Genomic DNA, 25,039 nt, shown 5'->3' with positions numbered 1-25,039 from the left:
GCACCATAATATCTAGTTGTCTTTCTTTTTGAGATATTAGCAATCTTTGATGATCCTTGCCTAGATCCATTATTAAGGCTTGCAAAAATGGTCATGTTGTAGTTGTTATTTCTTTATTTATTAGCTGGATTACTTCTATAAATACTTCTATTCCCCCTCATAAACCATTTTGTTACCCTGAAGACATTTTCTCTAGGAAAAGGATAAGTGATTTTCTCCATTTATTTACTGGATTTCAAAATAATGAGTTGGTTCCTTCTCATCTACCAAAGAATGACCATGAAGTGTTTTTTTTCTCCAAACTTAGGTTTAAATGTATTTCATGTGTTTCAGCCTGTTCCATTTGTTGTGGTTATTGATGCTCAAATTATCCCATCTTTGGTTCCTGAGTCCTTTTGGTAGAACCCCAGCAAACTTTGATCGCCTACTGCTGTCATTTTAGACAAGGTGTTCCAGACTCATCTTGTACATTTCCTGCCTCAGAGCTGGAGTCAGCTTTTTCCTAAGGGTGCTCTTATTCCTTTTGGTTTAACCATTGTTTTAAGATGCTTGGCCCCTTTGAAAGTAAGAGATTATTTTTACCCACAAATGTAAATATTGTGGCTTACAGAGAATATGACAGGAGACTTAATTCATTTTGTACATTTGAAAGAAATTCTCAATTTCCTTTGACATTTTTTTTTCTATCAGAAGTGTGGATTAATGTATTTGTGAAGGCATAATTTACAGTGCAATTTTTAAATACATCATTTGTATTTGGAGGTACCTTAATGTAGAATTCAAAGAACATCATAATGTGTTATTTTTCCAAATGGTAAATACTTAAAAAAATTACTTGGCTATAATTATAAATATCTTCTAATCCTAGAATCAAACAGAAGATAGTTTACGGAAGGAACTTATAGCATTACAGGAGGATAAACACAACTACGAGACGACAGCCAAAGAGTCCCTGAGGCGGGTTCTTCAGGAGAAAATTGAAGTGGTTAGAAAACTTTCAGAAGTTGAGGTATTTCATTTTAACAAATACAAAATGGTAGTATGATTTAAAATTTTTAGCCTGAAATTGCTAATATTTTAGGACATTTTAAACTTGAGTATTATATAGTTAGGAAATATTTCCTGTCTATCAAATGGGAAGGGATAGTAGCCTGTTTTCATTGTTAGGAATTTTCATTGTAATCATGTGAGTCTGGTGCTTGTGGTTTCTACTCGGTGACTGAGCAAATAAAAGCCTAATCAGAGGGAGTCTTAACCATGTGCATTCTGCTTAGGATTTGGCCTCTCACACAGTGGACTGTGATATGTGCCAGGGAATTGATCTCCTGTCACCTAGTTTTTGCTTTTCTTCCAATTGAGGATAGTTAGTGGAAGGTGGAGAACCTTACCACTGTTCTTATTTACCCATCCTCTAGAGAAGAAAACTGTGTCTAACTTTGGAGGTCAAAGGGAAAATATCTCTGAGGTCCTTTCTTGGTCTTTTAGGAACAATCAAAATGTGATTCTCATTGCTTTAAAAACAACCTCATTGATAATGTAGGTCATTCGTTGAACCACTGCTAAATTACCACAGAAGTTATTTGTTAATGGATTTAGTTAAAATGCCCATTGTAAACAATAGTAAAAATACTATAGTATATAGTATATACTCTAGAATATGGTATAGTAATGGTTTCTATAATAGCCTCATCCCATAGTAACTAATTCAGTGTTGTGTCATTAATTTGACATGCAAGGAAAGAAAATTGTTAGCTGTCTTCTAATTTTCTTATTAAGTTGATTGTGCCTATTAGTAACTTGCTTTCAAGAATTGATAAGCTTAAAATATTTTCAAGTCTAAAAGTCATACCCAGTGGCCTTTTAAAAGAGTAGTTATGTAAAAGTAACATCCTTTCCTCCCCTGCTCCCTTTCTGTTGTTTTGTTTCGTTTTTCAAATTTTTTGTTGTATTTTCTGTTTTAGCATGTACCTAAAGTAAATTAAAATTCTTATGTTGTTTAACTCTTATATAAAGGCCAGGGCAGATGTTAATTTTGAACAACCCATATAATTAACACTTTTTATAAGTTGAATTTAGAATGTGCATTTATTCTAAATCAGTTATCTGTAAACTTGAATTACAGCGAAGTCTGAGTAATACTGAAGATGAATGTACCCATCTTAAAGAAATGAATGAACGGACTCAGGAAGAATTAAGAGAATTAGCCAATAAATATAATGGAGCAGTTAATGAGATTAAAGATTTATCTGACAAATTAAAGGTATGTATTTACTCAACCTGAGAGTGTGCTAATAGTCCCTAACACACTGGATAGATTAAGAGGTTAGGTATTGCTGGGGGCGCCTGGGTGGCTCAGTCGTTGAGCGTCTGCCTTCAGCTCGGGTCATGATCCCAGGGTCCTGGGATCAAGCCCCGCATAGGGCTCCCTGCTTGGCGGGAAGCCTGCTTCTCCCTCTCTCACTCCCCCTGCTTGTGTTCCCTCTCTCACTGTGTCTCTGTCAAAAAAATAAACAAAATCTTAAAAAAAAAAAAAAGAGGTTAGGTATTGCTGAATAGTTGCTGAATAGTTGTTGATGTAAAATTTGGTAGTAGTTGAAGTTTGTAGTAAAAATAAAATGCCATTTAGCCCAAACCCCATTGCCACAGATAATTGAAAGTCTGTAAAAGCTGACATACTTTCTCTAGATGGAAATAAATAGTACTTCACAACAGGCATCTTTTAATATATAACAGGAAGTAGATGTAAATCAGCAAACCGGGGCACCTGGGTGGCTGAGTCATTAAGTGTCTGCCTTCGGCTCAGGTCATGATCCCAGGGTCCTGGGATGAGCCCTGCATCGGGCTCCCTGCTCAGCGGGAAGCCTGCTTCTCCCTCTCCCACTCCCCCTGCTTGTGTTCCCTCTCTCACTGGGTCTCTCTGTGTCAAATAAATAAAACTTAAAAAAATAAAATAAAATAAATCAGCAAACCCCAAGATATTTAGACTTTTTAAAAACTTGAATCTGCTTAACCGTGGGCAGCCCCAAAGGCAGAGCCCAACTACGTTAGTTCTGGAACAAGGCCAGAAGTAACCTTGGAGTCATCTGTATGGACCCTCGTAGCCTCCAGGGATGCTATTAACTGCTTCAGCTGCAGCTCCCTGTAGCTCTAGGGCATTTAGGATAAGGACAGGTGAGGCCATACGTAATGTCAAGTTGGTCCTTTAAATGTTATAACTGAGTTTGTGAAGACCCATCTTTAAATAATTCAAACCATGGAATGAGTGACTAGAAGACACATACTTGTTAGAGAAGACCAGGGCATCCCTCCCTCTCTGTGGTTGGTGAACCTGTAATAGTTTTAAAGGTTGGTCTTATTAAAAGGAGGTCATTTTGAAAAGTGCTTCTTATCATCATTCCTTCAACTAAACACAGTTTTGTTTAAAATATCAGAGTAGGGCGCCTGGGTGGCTCAGTCGTTAAGCGTCTGCCTTCGGCTCAGGTCATGATCCCAGGATCCTGGGATCGAGTCCCACATCGGGCTCCCTGCTCGGCAAGAAACCTGCTTCTCCCTCTCCCATTCCCCCTGCTTGTGTTACTGCTCTCGCTATCTCTCTCTCTGTCAAATAAATAAATAAAATCTTTTAAAAAAATAAATAAATAAAATAAAATATCAGAGTAAGTTACATTTTAGAACTTATAAGCTAATTTAAACAATAGTAATTTCAGGGGAAAACCTTACATATTTCCCTCTTGAAAACTGTGGAGTTTTTCATTTTGACCCCCTTATCTGTATGTATTAGGCCTGTTTGCCTGCTGCAAGTTTTTTTTCCCTAGGTGATAGGGAAGCATGACTTCAGTGCAGACCACTTTTGACATTATTTTGACATTTACAAATATATTCTATAATATTGAATATTCTCCTTAGAAGTTTATGGTGAATAAAAGCAGTCCTGCTTTAAGCCTCTGAAAGCAAGTTCAGACTTTATGAAATAACTGAAATTTTTTTTCTTTCTCAACAGGTAGCAGAGGGAAAACAAGAAGAAATCCAACAGAAGGGACAAGCTGAGAAAAAAGAATTACAACATAAAATAGATGAAATGGAAGAAAAAGAACAGGAGCTCCAGGCAAAAATAGAAGCTTTGCAAGCTGATAATGACTTCACCAATGAAAGGCTAACAGCTTTACAAGGTAAGTTGCTAATCCAGAAGTTGATTTGATTTGATTTTTTTTTCTTTTATCTGTGAAATATCTTTTTCTTGGACTTTTATTTACAGTACGGTTAGAACATCTTCAGGAGAAAACTCTTAAAGAATGCAGCAGTTTAGGTAGGTGTGTTACCCAGTTTCTTATTTAAAGCTGAATTTTATCATTGGACTTTTGATGTTTACTCTCTCATGGGGTACTTATTTTAAGAGGAATATTTTGTTTTAGGTATAAAGTATCTACAGTCTTTCAGAAAATTTCCTTTAAAAATATGCTTGATTGCCACCAGTGGGCACCATTGTTTAGTCCTTGAGATAAATGAAATTTCTGCATCTGAGATGCTCTATTTAGAGATATTTAAATAAGAAAAATAAATGTACAGCAGGATCCTTTTTCTTTTGAGGTTTGTTGGAAGGCAATTGTAGCTTTTTCTCTGAGTCGATAGAAAATGTCCAGTTGAGCCCTTCTTTTAAAAACAAATTTAAAGTGTGCTATACTGTCTTAATGTTAAGTAGGAATACAAAATGCCATGGTTACACTTGAGACCAGTTTTAAAGTAACACTTTCTTTGATCAGGCAATGATACACTGTCTTAATCCTAGGGATACAAGTTGATGACTTCTTACCTAAAATAAATGGGAGCACAGAAAAAGGTAGTGTAAAAAACTTAAATGTTTTTCTTTCATGGTACCCTTTTACTATTTAAGCAGGATAGAGAGATCAGCGTTTTAAGGTTTTAAGTGTTTGGAATGAAAAGCATGCAGTTCATAGACCATTGAATCCCAGCTTTAAAAAAAAAAAAAGCTTCCCTTTATTTTGTAATTCTTAATGCTGTGATTTTTGTTTAGATATCCCTTATTATATGGAAATTTTAATTATTCAAGTAACAGGAAAATTATAAAGTTCAATTAGCGTTGGTTTATACAGCATAGTATAGCTTTCTCCCCAGTATATTTTTCAAAGAACTCGACTACAATTTTCTTCCATCAAGTACTGTTTCCTGAAGATATTGGGCCTCCATTTTCAATTAATTATTAATTATTAATTTCCATTTTCAATGTTTGTATCCCGCTCCATTCCCGGCCAAGGGTTTACTTAACAGCGCATTGAGCTCTTGGATATGTCATAGAAACTGCTTTCTTTACACTGTACATCTATTTCTTTAATCAGAAAAAACAGGATCAGTCATTTATGCTGTCTGAAAAGTCATTTATTAGTTAATGATTAGTTTATTGGGACCCTTCTTTCTGGATAGCTTGCATTATCTCTTGCCAAAAATGTATAGCTACTCTTGGTTTTCCTGTTACTGACTGCATGGGGTACTTTTTACCCAATGGCTTGTACATTCCTTCAGTTGTGAAGATCCCCATTCATCCTCCCCCATTTCCATCCATCCAGCATTAATTGAACACTAGCTGTGTGCCAGATCCTGCATTAGATTCTTTAAGTACAGAATGAATAAAATTATTTTCTGTGTTTACAAATCTGTGTATCTCTCATCTTAGTTTTTATACAGAAGTTAGTAGAAGATATCAAGGTCAATACTTCTTATTAAATATTTTTTTCATGTATCAGGGGATATCTTTATAGTTATTGGGGCAGCAGCCAACTCTGATAAAGTTAGGAGGTGCTTTTTTGTTCTTGTTTTTGTGTGGTTGGTTTTCAATCAGGAACCGGCAAGATAGGCTCAAGTAATCATGTATATGTGAGCTGTAAGCTCAAGACCTAATATTACATATAATCTATAACAAATCTTGAAACTCTAAATTAAAAATTATTGTCATTCATCATTGTTACTTGATATTCTATATGTGTTTTATAAAATACATCTACATTTTAGAATTCCAGTTTGAGTTTCAATTCGAGAATTTTTTAAAGGTGTAGTTTATATTCATTACTAATATTACTAATTTCTGTTTATTAATTATATTTAGCAAACATATATAAAATGACTTAATCCTCACCTTCTAAAAGCTTGTCATCGTTAAATGAATTTTTATTTTTTGTTGTCATTATTTGCTTTTTTTTTTTTTTCTCTTTTTGGCATGAGCACTTTTTATTCCAATTCATCACCATTTTGATTTAAGCATGTATTTATTAATAATGTATAACTCAAGCTCGGAACATGCTTTTCCTTCAGTTAAGAGAATCCCTTTATATACACTAAATCATCTTTATATTATTTTAGAGTTGTCAGATTACTGCTTAAAATTTTTTGCCAATTCCAAGTGATTTAGATGAGAATAGTTGTAGACAACTCCTTGATTTAAGACTGAATATTTTGGATACTTCTTACCATGATTGTTTTTTCCCCGCTGGTGTGTTTGGATTTTTAGTGGTGATAAACTGAGTGGTGTGAGAGTGACCTACAGTATATCTTTAACAAAACGGGATAGTAAATATCTTGATAATGCACAAAAACTTCATTATGCCAGATTTAGTACAGAGTGACTTTGGAATAAGATGAGTCTGTTCTGAATCATTTGTTATATAATAACAAACCAGTTATCAAGCATTCTGGTATTACCAAAGTCCATAGCCACAGTATGCTATCAGGTATGACTTTATCTAAAATTACTCTTTAAATAGTAGAGAGGGAACCAAGTATAGTTTTAAGAGAATATTTTAAAAATATCTGGAGATGTTAAGATTAATGCTGTTTCTCTAGTAAACTCTGTTTTTGAAATTACTTAAATCTAAAGTAGCTGCTTTATATATATAAGCACAGGTTTTATACTATATATAAGCACAGGTTTTATACTATAAATTTTTTTGTATCTTATCTGATAAGCATAATTTGAATATGTCTTAGTATAGAAAAGCACTGTCTAATAGAAATATTGTGAGAGCCAATATATATAATTTAAAATTTCTGGTAACCACATTAAAAATATAAAAAGAAACAGGTAAAGTACTTTAGTTAATAATGTATTTTAATAATGTTTAATAATATATTTACTTTAACCCACTATATCAAAAATATTATTTTAACATGTCACCAATAAGTATTTCACATTCTTTTTTCCTTAGTAAGTCTTTGAAACCAGTATATATTTATTTTACACTTACAACATATCTCAATTCAAACTAGCCATTTTTTCAGGACTCAGTATCCACATGTGTATCAAGCATGTGTATTGGACAGCACAGGTAGTATAGAAAATCAAAATTTATAGGAAACTCATGTATAAATAAAACACATTTTAAGTATCACAGTTCTCTCTTTTATTTCTGTATCTGTCTTTTCTTTACATTTCCACAGCCCTATTTGGGATCTTAGACATGCCTCCCCTTCCCCTCCAACTTAAGTATCTGATTCTTTTTGCATTATCAGGGACATCTTTTATAGTTGGCAAAGTGAATTCCCAAGGGGCTGAATTCAAGTAATGAAGCATTGAAAGTGTCGTGATCCAAATCTTTTACATATACTATCTGAAAGACTTTTCTCTCATATTTTAGAAAATGCCTTTGTAGAAGTCATATATATATTTTTGTATTAATCTTGCATTTTATCTAAGCTAGTATTTTAAATATTTTAATCTAGAGTCCAGATATTAAAATCAGAGTAGATAAAAGGGTGATTTGGGGCTTAGTGAGTGATGGTGGGATGTACTGCATTAATAAATGTCATCTAAAGTCCTGTGATGATAGTCTGAAATTTTTGTTTCAAATAAGTTCTATTAAGTCCTTTAGGTTAAAATTTGGTTTCAAATGAGTTTTCTTATTTAACCATGATGTTGTATAGTTGGAGTTCTGAAAATATTACCATAGCTTAGGTAGGATTTATATAAAACAACTTTTGATCATGGTAATTACTATTTAACTGAGGGCTCCTGTTTTGGATTTCTTGGCTCCAATCAGCAAATGCTATTTATTAGATTTTTTTTTTTTTTAATTACTGTTGCAGGTAGCCTTTTTTTCCTTTTTCTTTTTGGGGCTATATTGTATCTCTGTGTAGTGTAACTATATACAACTATACACACCATATTACACATATGTGTGTGTGTGTGTGTGTGTATATATATGTAAAATTGTTGACTGGAGGCTCTGTACACCATGTAAATAGATAAAGGAGAATGACAGATTTCAGTAGGAAGGTAAAGGAGGTGGCATTAAAAAGGATATCAAGAGAAGTTGTAATGTGATCAGAGTAGGAGATGCCTGCCTCTCAAACAAAAGTTGAGATGATGAAGGGTGAGGTGGGTTGAAATGAGGAGAAAAGAGGCTTTCACAGTCCAAGTGGTACTAACTCATGTCCTCTTTGACAGCTTTTAGTGCTTTCACACCATCCAGATAGTCATCATACTGAGATATATTTTTAACATTGAACTTCCAAAGTCTATTTAGTAGTTTTGAAAGATCCAGAGTTATAATTGAAGGATGTTATCCAGATTCAGAAGGTAACTCTTTGGATCAATGTAAATAAAGATTATTGTAAGAAAAGGGTTGAAACTTGTCTTAACTCCTGTTAGGTTTTAATTCTCTCCCCTTATTAAAACAAAACAAAACAAATTCTGTTTGACCTGAGCAAAACCATTTTCCAGACTCTTATTTTAAAATGTATAGGCATTGACTTTAATCATTTGGGTGGAGATAAACAATGTAATATTTTGAGAGTATATAAAGTACAGATTAAATGACTCAAAGGGAAAGCTTATTTGTGAAATGAAAGTCTAAAAATTGAAATGTTGCATCATTGTCTTAAAAATTTTAAGGCATTATTTTATGGTGTTCTTAAAATATTTATCTTTTGCCTCTTAACTAAGAAAAATAGCTTTGAAGAGAGACTTTTAGAAGACAGTTATCAGTTAGAACAAATAATAAAATATAAACATTATTTACAGGTATTTATTAAGCTGTCATGGAGAAAGGTGTATTTTAAAAGTGGGAGAAGCTTTTTAAAGCAATATGTCTATGGTTTTCTTGAGCTCTTTGGATAGAAACTGTACTTTTAAAAGCTACCCATTCAGAGTACAAATCAATATTATATAATAACAGTTTTCAGTCATTTAGCTTTATTTAACTCCTAAATATGTCTACTATAAATATTTAAAATATATTAAACTTTTATGAATCTTATTCAGAGTTACTCATGTTAATACATTTCAGTTTTCCTACCTTTGCTGTTGGTTTTCAAAAACAGCAACAAACTATATCCTTAAAAGTGTTTCTTTCTTTATTAGAGCACTTGCTTTCAAAGAGTGGCGGGGACTGCACTTTTATTCATCAATTCATAGAATGCCAGAGTGAGTACAGAGTATTTTTCACATTGATTTTAATGAAGTCAGGGGCAAAAATTGAAAAATGAGAGGAAAAATGAAGATCTCAATGTGTTTGTTATGGTAGAAGTGCATTGAGGGCCATCTTCAGACAGCAGCGATACTTTTCATACTGTTTCGGCTTCTCTCTTTAGAGAAAATTTTTTTTTTTTTTAAGATTTTATTTATTTATTTATTTATTTGAGAGAGAGAATGAGATAGAGAGAGAGAGCATGAGAGGGGGGAGGGTCAGAGGGAGAAGCAAACTCCCCGCTGAGCAGGGAGCCCGATGTGGGACTCGATCCCGGGACTCCAGGATCATGACCTGAGCCGAAGGCAGTCACCTAACCAACTGAGCCACCCAGGTGCCCCCTGGAGAAAATTATTTTTGTGGCATTTGCCTTCAAAGATGGATTTCATATTGCCCACAAAAAAGAGGAAGTTTCAAGCTTTTAAATAAAAAATTGTTGTTGAGCAGGGAATAAAATAGAATGTCAAGCACCTAAACTTTCTGTGTGGACACTTAAGAGGTAGTAGTAACGTTAGCCTGTTTTATTTAAGTTCTAGTTCTATCACAGATTTGCATTTGAAGTTCTTAAATAAATTTTTTAAATGATTAAATGAAGTCAGGAAAACAGTGGTTTTGTTTGGGCACTCAGATCTGAAGATGGCCCTTAGGGTAGTAGGACCTTTCTAGGGAAAGAGTAGCAATAGATTGTCCTACAGTCTGACATCAACTGCCTACCCCTGGAAGGCTGTCTTTAATAATAAAGATAGATAGGTTGGCTTTTGAGGTGATTTGGACCTCTGCTGAATTCTGAGTGAAAGTATCATGAATTCCTTCTTACTTGAAAATCACGTGACTGCTTATTTTAAATCATGAGGTTGTGATAATTCTTTTGGTCTTAGTGATAATTAAAGGTCACTATGTGTAATAAAGATTTATTGATGACATCTGTACTTTTTCCTACCAGACATACAATACACTTTGTTGAGCATTTTTCTCTCCCTTTTCACTCTCTTTTTGAAATGAGTGACTTCCCATTTTTTATGCTCATGAGTTCATCTTGTAGACGGGCAAGCATATGTGGTTCTCTCTCCTCCCCACACACACAATCTCAGGAGCACTTGAGGCTTGTAAGTGTCACACCTGGTAATTATAGCAGACAAACTCAGTAGATCAAATGTTACACTCCTTGGAGATGCCTTAAGGAAACCTGGAATTTCATTTAATAGTTTTAGAAGAGCTTCTGTTTTTGTCCATTTTAGAGACTATGATGTTGAATGTCAGTTTGATATTATTTTGAGGAAAACTAATAAATATGGCATATTTCTTTGTCTTTTAAAACTTTTTTATAGAGCAAAGATTAATCCAAGTTTTTGTTACCTTCTGATTACTAAATTTCACTTTTATGGGAAATTGGCACAGGGATTTGGATCAAAATAACTGGAACCCACTGAAACCAACTAAAAACAGAATATAGAGTCTAAAATATAAATCTTTAGGAGAAGGATTTTATATTAGTTTTATTACATATGACCATTTTTTAGTAAGTTATTTTTATATTAAATTTTTGTGACTTGTATTTTGAGCCCAAAGAAATAAGAACAGAGAACTATCAAAAAAAAGACTAAGTTACAATTTGAAAAAATCATTTAAAATATTATTATAAAATATGTAAAATATTGAGCTGTAGTTGTAATATAGAACGATATTTGTTTTACATGAAGAAAAAGATACTTGGAGGGGCACTTGGGTGGCTCAGTTGATTAAGCGTCTGCCTTCAGCTGAGGTCATGATCTCAGGGTTCTGGGATCGAGCCCCACATTGGGCTCTCTGCTCCTCAGGGATCCTGCTTCTCCCTCTCCCTCTGCCTGCTGCTCCCCCTGCTTGGGCTCACTCTCTGTCTGTCTCTGTCAAATAAATAAAATCTTAAAAAAAAAAAAGAAAAAGATGTTTGGAGATTTTTATTGTGTCATAGTTATGAGAGGCAAATGGACCAGTAAACATTCAGATATAGAGCAAGAGTTATGTAAATTATAGCAGTCCCCTCAATGGGGATATTAACTAATAAAATTATGTTTATAAGAACTATGTAATAGCATGGGAAAAATGTTAAATGTGGTACATAGGGAAAAATTATAATATAAAATCCTTTTCTTGTGGACGAAGAATAAACCTAAGAACAAAAAATAAAATTAGAAATAAATAAATAAAATTCAAGTATTCCTGATGTCTGAATCCATTGGGTTTCTAAGTGCAAACAGAGGAAGTTTGGACTATAAATTCATATAGCTAGGGATATAGCCCATTATCTGAATCTGTTCAGTTCCTGAGTTTTGGTAACAAGTAGCAAGGGTTTGGTTAATGAGGTTACCAGTTCTATTTCAGAAATTTCCAAATCTGTTGGCTCCTTAAATTTGGATAGCCAGAGTTGGCATACTAAGAGTTAACTCTGATTTCTTGTCAGAGGGGATGTTTTCATTATTTTATAACAAGCTGCTGCTATAGAAATTGTTTTGTTTAATAAGTATTATGGCGAGCAAGACAAATTCAGCAAAAATCATACCCAAGTGAACTTTTGAAACAACTTTGGGTTATTTTTTGATAATCTCACACAAATTTTTTTGCCATTATTTTCATTGATAGCCATCTTGAATTGATTTATAATTTTGACATGAAGTTTACATTCAATGAGCAGTGACACTTCATATTCTTATTTCCAGTCTTTTGTTTATTTTTTTTTTAAGATTTTTTTATTTTTAAGTAATTTCTACACCCAACATGGGGCTCAAACTTACAACCCTGGGATCAAGAGCTGCATGGTCTACTGACTGAACCAACCAGGTGCCCCTTATTTCCAGTCTTTTAAAAAGCAGATGTTAAGTACCTAGATTTCATTACTTACTGTGCTTGTTGTATAACCCAGTTCACCTTGTTTTTTTAAAAATTAGAAAGCAGGGGTGCCTGGGTGGCTCAATCGGTTAAGCATCTGACTCTTGATTTCGGCTCAGGTCGTGATCTTAGGGTTGTAAGATTGAGCCCCTGTGTTGGGCTCTGTGCTAGGTGTGAAGTCTGCTTCAGATTCTCCCTGTCCCTCTCCCTCTGCCCCTCCCCCTCTCCCTCCCCCCCTCTCTCTGTCTCTCTGGAAAAGAAAAAGAAAGCAAATAATTCACTTCATAGGATTCATAATGTCTATTTTTAATATAGTAACAGATTTTTTCAGTTTATGTATATGAATCCATAAGAGAACGGTATAGTTGTTGGCTGTCTCCATTTATAAGGTGATTTTGACGAAATTAAATGAGTTGGAACACATTTCAATTTGTTTTCCTTTTATACTACAAGAGACTTTTTTTTTAATTCTCTTTTAGGAGAAAAGCTTTTAATCCAGGCAGAGAGATTGGATTTTGAACAGATTAAAATATAACCTTTTACTTAATTCCAGAACTGAAGTAAATTTTCTTTGTAAAAATATACCATATAAAATCTAGAATTAACAATAACTTTAATAAAACTTGCTAAAAAGCTCTAGCAATATTTTCTCTTCAGGGATTTGGGCATGAAGTTTGATTTAAGCAGAATTCCACATTCCATGTTCCCTGCAAATTTTATTCAAGGTTTACCATGTAAACTTAACAAATAGTTAAGACTATTGTGTTCTGCTAAAGATGCTTTTTGAGTTAACAAATTGTGCACCTCTAAATCTGTTTCATATATATCCTGTGAACTCTGTCACTTGATTGACTTATATGCTGAGTGCAGAGATAAAGGATAAAAGGTGGAGAATCTCAGGACATGGAGATTCACCTCATGGGCATAGAGTGGAAGACTCCCTTCTCTGGACTGCTGTCTGCACTTTTAATTCCTTTTGCTACTGTTTGGATGAGGGCAGAGGCATCACAGTTGGGTACCAAAGAAACTTTCTTCTGAGGTCTGCTTTGTACAAACAAACTGTCTCCACCCCAACAGGTATCTTCCTTTTGATGATTGAGTTAACAAGTGCCCTGAAAGAAACCTCATGTCTTCGTATTCTTAATCCATGGTTACTATGAGATTTAATGGTTTTTATTATTAGGCAAAAGTCTAATTCTCTTAATATTTCATGTCTTACTATTTTTTTTCCTGATTTAAAAAAAAAAAAAAATCTTGGGCGCCTGGGTGGCTCAGTTGGTTAAGCGACTGCTTTCGGCTCAGGTCATGATCCTGGAGTCCCCGGATCGAGTCCCGCATCGGGCTCCCTGCTCGGCAGGGAGCCGGCTTCTCCCTCTGACCCTCCCCCCTCTCATGTGCTCTCTCCCTCTCATTCTCTCTGTCTCAAATAAATAAATAAAATCTTAAAAAATAAATAAATAAATAAATTTTAAAAATCATGATCCTGGAGTCCCCGGATCGAGTCCCGCATCGGGCTCCCTGCTCGGCAGGGAGCCGGCTTCTCCCTCTGACCCTCCCCCCTCTCATGTGCTCTCTCCCTCTCATTCTCTCTGTCTCAAATAAATAAATAAAATCTTAAAAAATAAATAAATAAATAAATTTTAAAAATCTTCTCCAACTCCCCTTTTGAAATTACAGTCATTATCTGTATATGTTTGTCTCATTCCCTCCTTTCTCGTAGGGCTTTGCTCTCACATAAAAATTGCCTTATTTGGAGTAATGCATTGAATCAGTGTTGCTCTATGACTGTTTACTTTTCATCACTCTATGAGATCAGCCTCTGAACAATCTCAGGAATAAGCCTGATTACATATTCTACTTGAAACAGATTTTTAAATTTTAAACTTTTATTTCTGTAAGCCAAAGCAGTTTATTTATAACCAAGAATAGGAAACACTTGGTGTGGTTCCCTGCTCTTAGTAATTTATGTCCCCATTATAGGAAAATTCTTTTTTTTTTTTGAGATTTTATTTATTTATTTGACAGAGAGAAAGCACAAGTAGGCAGAGCAGCAGAGGGAGAGGGAGAAGTAGGCTCCCCACTAAGCAGAGAACCTGATGTGCGGGGCTCAATCCCTGGACCCTGGGATCATGACCTGAGCTGAAGGCAGACGCTTAACCGGCTGAGCCACCCAGGAACCCTATAGGAAAATTCTTGAATTTAAACTAGATGTTGCTAATTCTTTATTTCTTTGAATTTGGAGTTGTTGACCAATCTAAGATATATGGGAGGGTTTTGTATGGTGTTTATTTGTGCCAGTCATTTTTCCCAGTCGGCTAGTTTTCCAACATTTCTACGAGGTTTTCTCCCAGCATAACTGCACAGAAGATAGTCTTAAATTTATGCCAACAGTGTTCTGACATGTAGATTGTTCCTTTCTTTAAAAAAGATCTGTTTCTGTATTCTTGAAATTGGTTCGTTTCCTTTAGTTTCAGTCTGTCCTTAATTCTCAATTTTTTTTTTTATAAATACCCCGTGCTAACCGATATGGACATTAAGGAGGGCATGTGGTGATGAGCACTGAGTATCATATAAGACTGATGAATCACTGAACTCTACCTCTGAAACTAATAATACACTGTATGTTAATTTATTGAATTTAAATTAACAAATCTACCTGTCACTCTAAAAAAATATTCTCAATTTTTTTTTCTTTCGTTCTTCCTTATTCTCAGGTTTTAGAACAAGTAGCTTCTGAAACTGTTTTTATGAAAAGGTAGACTATCTTCTATAGCAGGACTTGCTTTAACTAATTTTATTTTGATGCAGAAACGAATCACCTTGTGAAAGTCTGTATTATTAAAGTTAGGCCTCCCCTGTAAGGTTCTAAAGTTCTATTTCTACTTTTTGAACTACTACTCTGTGAAGGAAATAAATGGTTGGCTTGATGTTGAATGCTGATTGTTAATTTTTACTTTGATTGTATTTGATGTTAATTCTAATCTCAGTTTCTTTGCTGTATTTCCTTTTAATGACCTTTTAGGCGACTGTAGCTCATTTTCATCTATGATGTTTAGAATTGGATCAGAGGATTCTTGACATAAATTCCCATTTGGTCCCTCACTGGCAGTAGGACTCTGGGCATTTTAACCTCTTTAAACCTCATTTTCCAGGCGCCTGGATGGCTCAGATGGTTAAGTGTCTGCCTTCGGCTCCGGTCATGATCCCTGGGTCCCAGGATCGAGTCCCACATCGGGCTCTCTGCTCCTTGGGAGCCTGCTTCTCTCTGTCTCTCTCTGTCTGTCTGTCTCTCTCTCTCTCTCTCTCTCTCATGAATAAATAAATAAAATCTTTAAAAAATAAATAAATAAAATGAACCTCATTTTCCTCATTTGTAGAATGGGATGGTAGTACCTATGAAGTAGGTCAAGATAGTAGTTACCTTTATGGGGTTTTCATTGGAACAGGAATTGTAGGAAGCTTTAGGGGGTTGTGGTTAGGTTCTGTTTCTTGATTTGAGTTGTAGCCATATAAATATTTGCTTTAAAAAAAATTATTAACCTGTACCTATGTGTTTTGTGTCCCTTTCTGTGTGTTATTTTTCACAATAAATAAGTATGGTTTAGGGCCCCTGGGTGGCTCAGGTGGTTAAGTGTCTGCCCTCAGCTGGGGTGGTGATCTCAGAGTCCTGGGATCGAGCCCTGCCGTCAGGCTCCCTGCTTAGCTCTGCCTCCCCTCATGCTCACACGTGCGTGTGCGCTCTCTCTCTCTCTCTAATAAATGAATAATTTTTTTTAAAGTATGGTTTTAAAAGAGCAGAAAATGAATAATTATCTCTCTAGAATATCCCTTAAAAAGAGGGAGTTTTTAAAAAGAAAGAATATCCTCTACTTTATCTTTCAGTTGTGCCAAGCCAAATAGCTCTTTCAAGACCTGCTTTTATCATTACATGGAGGTTCTCTTCTGAGTCCCAGAGTGGTCTCTGACTTTTAGTACTCCCAAAGAATTGAGGTGTCCACCCCAAGTTTGAGAACCAGTGGTTAGAAACTTTTTTTTAAGTAGGCTCCATGCCTAGTGTGGACCCCAACGCGGGATTCGAACCGACAACCCTGAGATCAAGAGTCAGGCACCTAATTGACTGAGCCACCAGGTGCTTTTTATAAAAGTGCCAGAAGCCCCAGAAGCTTTTTATAAAAGTGTTCTTTTCGGGGTGCCTGGGTGGCTCAGTCGTTAAGCGTCTGCCTTCGGCTCAGGTCGTGATCCCAGGGTCCTGGGATCAAGCCCCGCATCGGGCTCCCTGCTCGGCGGGATGTCTGCTTCTCCCTCTCCCACTCCCCTGCTTGTGTTCCTGCTCTCGCTAACTCACTCTCTCTGTCAAATAAATAAATAAAATCTTAAAAAAAAAAAAAAAATGTTCTTTTCCTCAATTATTTATTTTTTAAAAAATATTTTTAGAAGATTTTATTTATTTGAGAGAGAGAGCACAAATGGGAGGGAGGGTCAGAGGAGAGGGAGAAGCAGACTCCCCACTGAGCAAGGAACCTGACACAGGGATGGATCCCAGGACCCTGAGATCATGACCTGAGCCAAAGGCAGATGCTTAATTGACTGAGCCACCCAGGTGCCCCTTTTCCTCAATTATTTAATTACAGGCCACTAATGCTTCACCAGATTTGAGAATATAACCTTAAATAACTTCAATAGTGACAATAGCAGAAGGTAATTATTATTTAGCACTTTGATATTAATACTGTGCAAAAACATTTTGCATATTTAATTCTTAGTTTTTTAGAATGAGGAAAACATTCAAATAATTTTTCCATATTTGATCCCTTTAAAAATGTTCAATTCATTCATTCCGCAAATCTGTATTAAGCATCTGCATTGTATATACCAGGCCTTCTTTTAGGTGTTGGGGGTATAGAAATGAACAAGACAAGGAAAGCTTTGCCTTCATGGATTTCACATTCTTTGGAGCAAACAAAAACTAATAAACTAATAACATGTCAGGTAGTAATAAGTCCACTGAAGAAAAATAAAAGAATGTAAGACCATAGGTAGCCAAAAGGTACCATGTGGGATTTGAACAGATTTGGGACTAAGCTGAGTAAGGTGTACATGTGTCTTGGGAAGGAGTGTGTGAGATACAAACTATGAAAACCGGGACTGGTCTCAAATTGGAGCTTTAGAACAATAAAAATGTCTTTTTTGTGTGTCTGTGTGATAAACGGCCAGATAGTAAATATTTTAGGCTTTGTGGGCTATAACGTCTCTCTGTTACAACTACTAAAACTCTGCCGTTGTAGAGGAAAGCAGCTGTGGACAATACATACATGAATGGACCTGGCTGTGTCCCTCTAAAACCTTATTTACCCAACAGGCAGCAGGCTGCATTTGGCCCTGTGGGACTGTACTTGGCTGACCCCTGGGCTAGATCATGTAGACGTTGTAGGTCATGGTAGGGACTTCAGATTTTGTTCTAAGGGTGAGCATTTTGAGCAATAATTTACTCCTAAGGTGTGGTTAGAATTTTTTAAACAAGGTGGTGCTTAGATCTTCAACATACTAGAGAAAGATTGTAATGGCTTTCAAAGTCTGCATTTATATTATTTTATTATTTGCTATATTCATGTAACAACATTTGTAAAACCTGTTTTATGTGTCGGCATTGTGTTGGGAATTAAATTATTGATGAGCTACCTCCCAGCTTCCACTAGACTCTAAATTCCTACATTTAACACGTTTATCTTGGTAATAATCCATGAGGAGTACCTAGTATTTTACCTGTACAGAGTAAATATTTGAAGGAATGAATGTATTCCTCAAAGAGTTCATAGTATGTTGGGAAAGGTAGACAAAAATAGATAGCTGCAGTGTAGCTTATTAGAGATAGGAATGACGGACTATGAACGAGAAGAGACACCAAATCCATCCAAGAGAAAGGAAGAGAAATTCCATTTTAGACATGGTGAGATGAAGTTCCCAAGGGATTTCCGGATGAAGATGTTTGGGAAGTAGTTAGACAATAGTGTTCTGAGACCTAAGAGAGAGAGCTAGACTAGACATCAACATTTAGAAATTATGCAAATGTAGTTAATACTATTTAAAATGAATTTTTGTTGTTGTGACAGAGATCTTGAAGATTAATACTTTCTTTTTTCTTGGTAGAGCTATAAAAATTTTGTATTCCAAGCAAATAATCGGTTGTTATGTTAAACCACGAAGTTTTGGGGTGATTTGTTAACGGTCATAAATAACTGAAATAACTGTGTATACTTTAATGATACATAATCAACCCACTGTTATGATAGGCTTTTTAACAGAATTAAAGTGATAGCTTCTCCATTTACAATGCAAAGCAATTTAATGGTAAGAGCTATAAGGGCCCTAAAATGATCGAAAGCCTCATGAAGTTGATTTAATATAGAGCTACCCAGAGTGCCTGGTCACATGCCCACCTAATGCATAATGACTGCATCTCCATAAGCAACATAATAATAAAGGTTCTTTTTCTTTAAAAAAAAAAAAATTTGTATTCCACTCCCTCCCTAAATACAGACAATGCTGCATTGAAAATCTTTGTACAGTTGTCTCTTTCCTGAGTAATACACAGAATAGGGGCTGTGGGTCAGAGGACATGTGCTTTCAACATTTGGATAAGTTCTGTCAAAATTGCCCTCTAAAAAAAAAATGGTACCAATTCACACTCCCACCAGAAGGACACAAGATTACTCACCCCTCCTGGTATTGAATGTTTGCCAAACTGATGAGCGAATAATGCCACGGCATTGTTTCAGCGGATAGACCATAAATTTCACATTTACTGGACATTTGCTTTTCTTGGCCTGTGAATTCAGTGTTGTTATTCTTTGCCCCTTTTCCGCTGTGTTGTTTGACTTTTTCTCATTCATTTTTGGAGGGCCTCACATCTTTGCCATCCACATGCTCCCTTTCCTTCTTCCGTGCTTTATTTTTCTACATAATCTCCATCTGATATACTACTTGTTTACTTCTTTATCATCTCTCCCTCCTCACCCCATTAGAATGTAAGAACCAGGAGGGCAGGAATTTTGTCATTTGTTCATTCTAATGTTTCTAGCACCTAGGAGAGTATCTGGCACATAGTAGGTACCCTCTAATTAGTTGTTCAATGAATGAATAATAACCTTTTATCTGCTCTTTATTTTTTAAATATTTTCTCCATGTCTGTCACTGGCCCTTTACCTGTGTTGATAGTGGGTTTGATCAGAAAATTTTAATTTATATGAGGTCAAATCTATCTGTCCTTTCACATACGGCTTTTGTGTTCTGCATTATGCTTAAGGTCTTTTTTTTTTTTAACCCTTTGATCCCCTTCACCCATTTCTCTCACCCCCATGCCTCCTGCCTCTGGCAACCACCAATCTGTTCTCTGTATGTATGAGCTTGTTGGGTTTTTTTAATTCCACATGTAAGTGAGATCATATGGTATTTGTCTTTCTGTGTCTGACTTTTTTATTTCACTTAGTATAATATACTCAGGGTCCATCCGTGTTGTCCCAAAAGGCAAGATTTCATTTTTTTATGGCTGAGTAATATATATATTTCTTTATCCATTCATACAGCACTGGACACCTAGGTTGTTTCCATATCTTGGCTACTGTAAATAATGCTGCAGTGCACATGGGGGTGCATATATCTTTTTGAGTTGGTGTTAGAAAAGAAAGTAGAAGAGGGCGCCTGGGTGGCTCAGTTGGTTAAGTGACTGCCTTCGGCTCAGGTCATGATCCTGGAGTCCTAGGATCGAGTCCCACATCGGGCTCCCTGCTCAGCAGGGAGTCTGCTTCTCCCTCTGACCCTCCTCCCTCTCGTGCTCTCTCTCATTCTCTCTCTCGCAAAAAAAATAAATAAATAAAAATTTAAAAAATTTAAAAAAAGAAAAGAAAGTAGAAGAAATATTCCAGAAAATATAACAAAAAAGACAAGAGTTGGCTTGAGGTTTTATTTAAGAAAAAAAAAAGGGTGGGAAATTTAAGAAAATTAGGGAATTGGTCCTGGAGCTCTAACATCTGAATAATAAGATTTCCAGGGTGTGGGAAGGGAGAGAGTAGGAAAAGAGGAGGAATGAAAAAGAGAAGAATTTGTCAGTGAAATAGAATAGAAGGTAATTCCCCGGGATTGAAGATAATGAGCTTCTAAACTGAAAGGACGCACTGAACGCTCAACACAATATATTTTAGAACACACACACTAAGCCAGACACAGAAATTCACATACTGTGTGATGGTATTTATATGAAATATCCAGAATAGGAATTCACAGAGGGAAAGCAGACGAGTAATAACTGGGGCTGGGAAGGGAGGATGGGAAGTAAATTCTTAATGAGCATGAGGTTTCCTTTTGGGGTGGTAAAAATGTTTTGGAACTGGATGGAGGGTGTGGTTGCATAACATTGTGAAAGTACTAAATGCCACTGAATTGTTCTCTTTAAAATGATTATTTTGTAAGAGGGCATGTATTGAATGGAGCGCTGGGTGTTATATGCAAACAATGAATCATGGAACACTACATCAAAAACTAATGATGTAATGTATGGTGATTAACATAACATAATAAAATAAAATTTAAAAAAATAAAATGATTATTTTGTGTTATGTGAATTTCACCAAAAAAAGAAAAGAAAAAGACCATGTTCTGAGTATATGAAATTTAAGAACACCAGGGATAAAGAGACGATTCTGAAAATTGCCAAAGAGAAACAAAGGATCTCATACTCTATTAGTCGTAATAAACTAAATTATAATATAGCAATAAATAAGCTTCTGAAATCTGAATGGCTTAATTCCACAAATATTTTTTTGCACTCATGCTACATGTCCATGGTGAAGGAGAGAACACTGTTCCATGTTGTTATTCAGGGATCTAAGTTCATGGAGGCTTCACCATCTTATGATAAAGAATTTTGCCATCTCAGCACATGGTTTCTAGAATGGAGGGAAGATGGAAGTATAGAAAACTTCTACTCTTTCTTAAATGCTTTGGCCGTGGCTAGAACCAGTCATGTAGACCTTCATTAGTGCTAGGGTATTTGGAATATTCAGTCTCCCAGGTGCCCAGAAAGGGCAGGCACAGCAGGCTTTGCTGAACACAGGAAGTCTCTACCATGCATACTGAGGAACAGGACTCACCTTCTCATTTGAAGCTAGAAGACAGTGGAACAATGCTTTCAAAATTTTGAAGGAAAATTATTTCCTGTAGAATTGTGTATCTATTTAAACCATCAGTCAAATGTGAGAGTAGAACACTAACATTTTCAGAGGAACAAAGTCAAAGCATTTACCTTCTGTCAGCCCCCTTTCAGGAAATTAACTGAGGATATGTTACACTAAAACAAGGGAATAAAACAGGATGAGAAAGATTTGGATTCCGGGGGTAGGGGATTTTGGATACAGCCCAGACTGGAGCAGGAATATTAAAGGGCTGGGGGAAGGGATGGACGGGGATATATAATGTGATGGATTACCTGATATGTTTGACAGTATTGAGAGTTTTTATGGTTCTATAAGAACTCGGGCAAAAGAAAAAAAAAAAACAACTTGGGCTATGTTTGAGATAGATATATAAAAAGTTAGTAAAATAAAACAAGGTATTGCAAGCTCCAAAATCACTACATATTGTATAAGAAGGTACAAGCAGAGAAATATAATTTTAGCATATGACTCAAATATAAATAATAGTCATATTATACATACTGAGTATAGATGGGCAAAATGTAACTCTTAGGAGGATGATAGTAAAAAAGGACTCTAAGTCCTTTTTCAGTCATCTATAAGAGATTGTCAGTAAATAGTGTCTAAAATGGAAAAGTGAAGAAATAGCAGTATTTTACTTAGAAATATAAATATGAATACCAGAAGAAATGGCTTGAAGTTAAAAGTTGTTGCTTAAAAAAAAAGAAAGAGAAGTTGCTTCTCTGGGAAGTGAATTTCAAGAATGGAGCAGAGTAGGACAGAAGATGGGAAGGACAGCTTACATTATACATCTTGTAGGACTGCCTTTTAAAATTATCTAAATCTATTACTTTGACTTAAAAAAAAAAGATTTAAGGAACAGGGGCAAACAGTGCCACATACTGCAGAGAGCCTATACAAAGTAAAAATTATGAAAAGGAGCCATGGCCTTTGGCAGGGAGGAGGTTATAGTGATCTTGGAACAGTTTCGGTGGTTGAGTGGGGAGCATAAACCAAACTGCATTGGGTTGAAGAGTGAAGGAATAGAGAAATGACTTCACATACTGCAAAAGTGTAAATTCAAGGAGACCAACTGACACACAGGATTAAATAAGGGGATATACAGAACAGATATCCTTCTCAGTAAAATATAGAATATGGAGATCTGAATTTAAATGAATTATAAAGAAGCTACATTATACATTTACAGAGAATCCCCTATAAAACAAAACAAAACAGTATTTGTTTTAATATCTTTAAAAATGATTCATTTTAAGGATGCCTGGGTGGCTCAGTCATTAAGTGTCTGCCTTCGGCTCAGGTCATGATCCCAGGGTCCTGAGATCAAAACCCTGCATCGGGCTCCCTGCTTGGCGGGAAGCCTGCTTCTCCCTCTCCCACTCCCCCTGCTTGTGTTGCCTCTCTCCCTGTCTCTCTCTCTCTCTGTCAAATAAATAAATAAAATCTTAAAAAAAAAAGATTCGTTTTACTGAAGCATGTCATATATGCATCTCTGCTGAATTGTATCAATAGGGAAAAGTAAACTATTGGTATAACATAATTTATATTACTTCTTTATTTAAATAAATACTTTTTCAGAATTCCTTTATTTCAACTTCATATCCTTGATTTAAAGAGGATTTCTTTGTTTATTCTGAGTCCTTTTTTAAAAGGTCTAGGCTTTTTAGATAAGGTAAAAACTAATGAAAATTAAAGGCAAATTGCCCCCCTACCCCCAGATTTCTGCATTAATCTCATTGCTCTATTATAGTTTGGAGTTTTCTTAGTTCTCCTTCCAGCTTCAGGTTTTTGTACAAGCCTAGTCATGGGAGTAATATTATCATCTTTAAATTTGGTCATGGAATGTGTTACACTGCCCCGCTCAGGGAAATGCTACTCGGTTTGGGCTTGGATAGTAACATTTGTTTTCTTTGGCAGAGAAGCTGATCGTCGAGGGGCATCTAACCAAAGTGGTAGAAGAAACAAAGCTTTCAAAAGGTTCGTTTTCTGTTGGTTTTCTGTGGGTTTTGACCACTCTTTTGGATAATGGAGGTTAGTGTACATTTCCAAGGTCATAGTATTTTAACCATCAATTTATTTCTTATAGCTCACCAGATGGCAATCCAGTAACAGTATTAATATAAAATAGTTGGAGTTCTGTCTTAAGAAGGATATCTTAATTAGAAAGTTTCTTTTTAAATGGGTATATATATGTATTTTTTCTTAAAAGTGCTTGAAATATGTTTTGTTAGGTTTTAAAAGATTTGTTCTGATCTGTCTCACTTCTAGCATTATTTTCAGCTTTGATATTTGGTATTTGTTATATTTGATAAAAAATTTTAATTAAACACAACATAAATCTTTTTTGAAACAACAGGTGAAAAATGCTTGCCGTTCTATTTCTGTGATTATCCTACCTTTAACGTTCCTTATGAAATTTAATATTATCTTAATTTTTGGCATATCAATTTGATTTAAACAAAAGTGATTATGTAGCGTCTTCTTACATTTATAATGGGTAGTCTTAAAATTGCCTGAAATAGTTTATTCTATTAGTTCTCTTCTGTTACAATTGTCAGAGAAGAAAAGTGTGTTTTAAAGCATTATATTGTCAAGTCACTCTTATGCATTAGGGAAATTGGACAAATAAATTTGGTATGATATGCTCATTATAATTTTAGGACTTTCATCAGAACCTACTAGCATAAAGTTTATAAGTAGATTCACAATCTTTTTGGTCAGTTAAAACAATGAGTGATAAAAGTTTGGAATACTCCATTTCAGTACATTCTGTTTTATGAAACTAACTGGATCCATTTTGGCTTTTAACAATATTTAAAAGGAGAATGTTATTTCAAGTATCTGGTGGCTTCCATTCTGAATTATGTGCATGGCAGATGCCATATTTGGGGAAAGAATGCATAGAATATGCATCACTAATATTGTTCTGGCAAACAGGCATTGGGTTTCAGAGCAGTGAACTATTTTTAGTACATGTGGCAATTTATTTCATCTAATTAAAGTGAGATGAGAACAGATTTTAACATAGCTTTTACTTCACCACCCAAATGCCTATGCAGATTAGTTGAATAGCCAGCACACTGAAGTGGAAGTAGAGCCTTAGAAAAAAAAATCAGTCCTTTAATTAAAGAAAAATATCTTGCTACTTTAGTGCTTCTGTTTAATGCATTCTGAATTAGAATATATTCGCTTGAAATTATGTGATGTCATTATTGAAAAAGATTTGTGCCATCTTTACTGATTTACTTCTGAAACCTGGATATAAAATATGTGTTAAAAGCTTTAAAGAGCATGCATTTTGATCCAGCAATTCCACTTCTGGGTTTTTATATTAAGAAACAAATTGGACAAATATGCAAGGGTATTTGCTTCAATGTTTTAAAAGCAAAAAGAGGAAAACATAAATGTCGAGTAATGAGGGCATTTATTAAATAAATAATAGCAAGTGAGTCCATGCAAGTGAATAAAATACATCCTTTAAGAATAATAATA

The 25,039-nt window shown here is 35.2% G+C and overlaps 1 protein-coding gene across 42 annotated transcripts in view; it reads left to right on the top strand.

Moving 5' to 3' along the window:
* SLMAP (sarcolemma associated protein) overlaps positions 1 to 25,039 on the top strand; it is a 171,629-nt gene that overhangs the window by 103,479 nt on the left and 43,111 nt on the right. For 6 of the 42 annotated variants that reach the window (XM_064594733.1, XM_045862088.2, XM_045862104.2 and 3 more), the window contains exons 9-15: positions 869 to 1,009; positions 2,123 to 2,260; positions 4,001 to 4,169; positions 4,256 to 4,306; positions 4,787 to 4,837; positions 9,368 to 9,430; positions 23,465 to 23,578. In XM_064594733.1, the coding sequence (XP_064450803.1) occupies positions 869 to 1,009; positions 2,123 to 2,260; positions 4,001 to 4,169; positions 4,256 to 4,306; positions 4,787 to 4,837; positions 9,368 to 9,430; positions 23,465 to 23,578 (727 nt within the window). The remainder of the gene's footprint in view (positions 1 to 868; positions 1,010 to 2,122; positions 2,261 to 4,000; positions 4,170 to 4,255; positions 4,307 to 4,786; positions 4,838 to 9,367; positions 9,431 to 23,464; positions 23,579 to 25,039) is intronic. The other 36 variants (XM_064594862.1, XM_064594826.1, XM_064594816.1 and 33 more) reach the window with 15 other exon arrangements.

Source organism: Mirounga angustirostris, unplaced genomic scaffold, assembly GCF_029215605.1.
Source record: "Mirounga angustirostris isolate CCGP_5_RB_7025 unplaced genomic scaffold, mMirAng1.0.hap1 SCAF_1, whole genome shotgun sequence".
Lineage (NCBI taxonomy): Eukaryota > Metazoa > Chordata > Mammalia > Carnivora > Phocidae > Mirounga > Mirounga angustirostris.
Note: the sequence above shows the minus strand (reverse complement) of the source record. Positions and strands in the feature narration are given on the sequence as shown.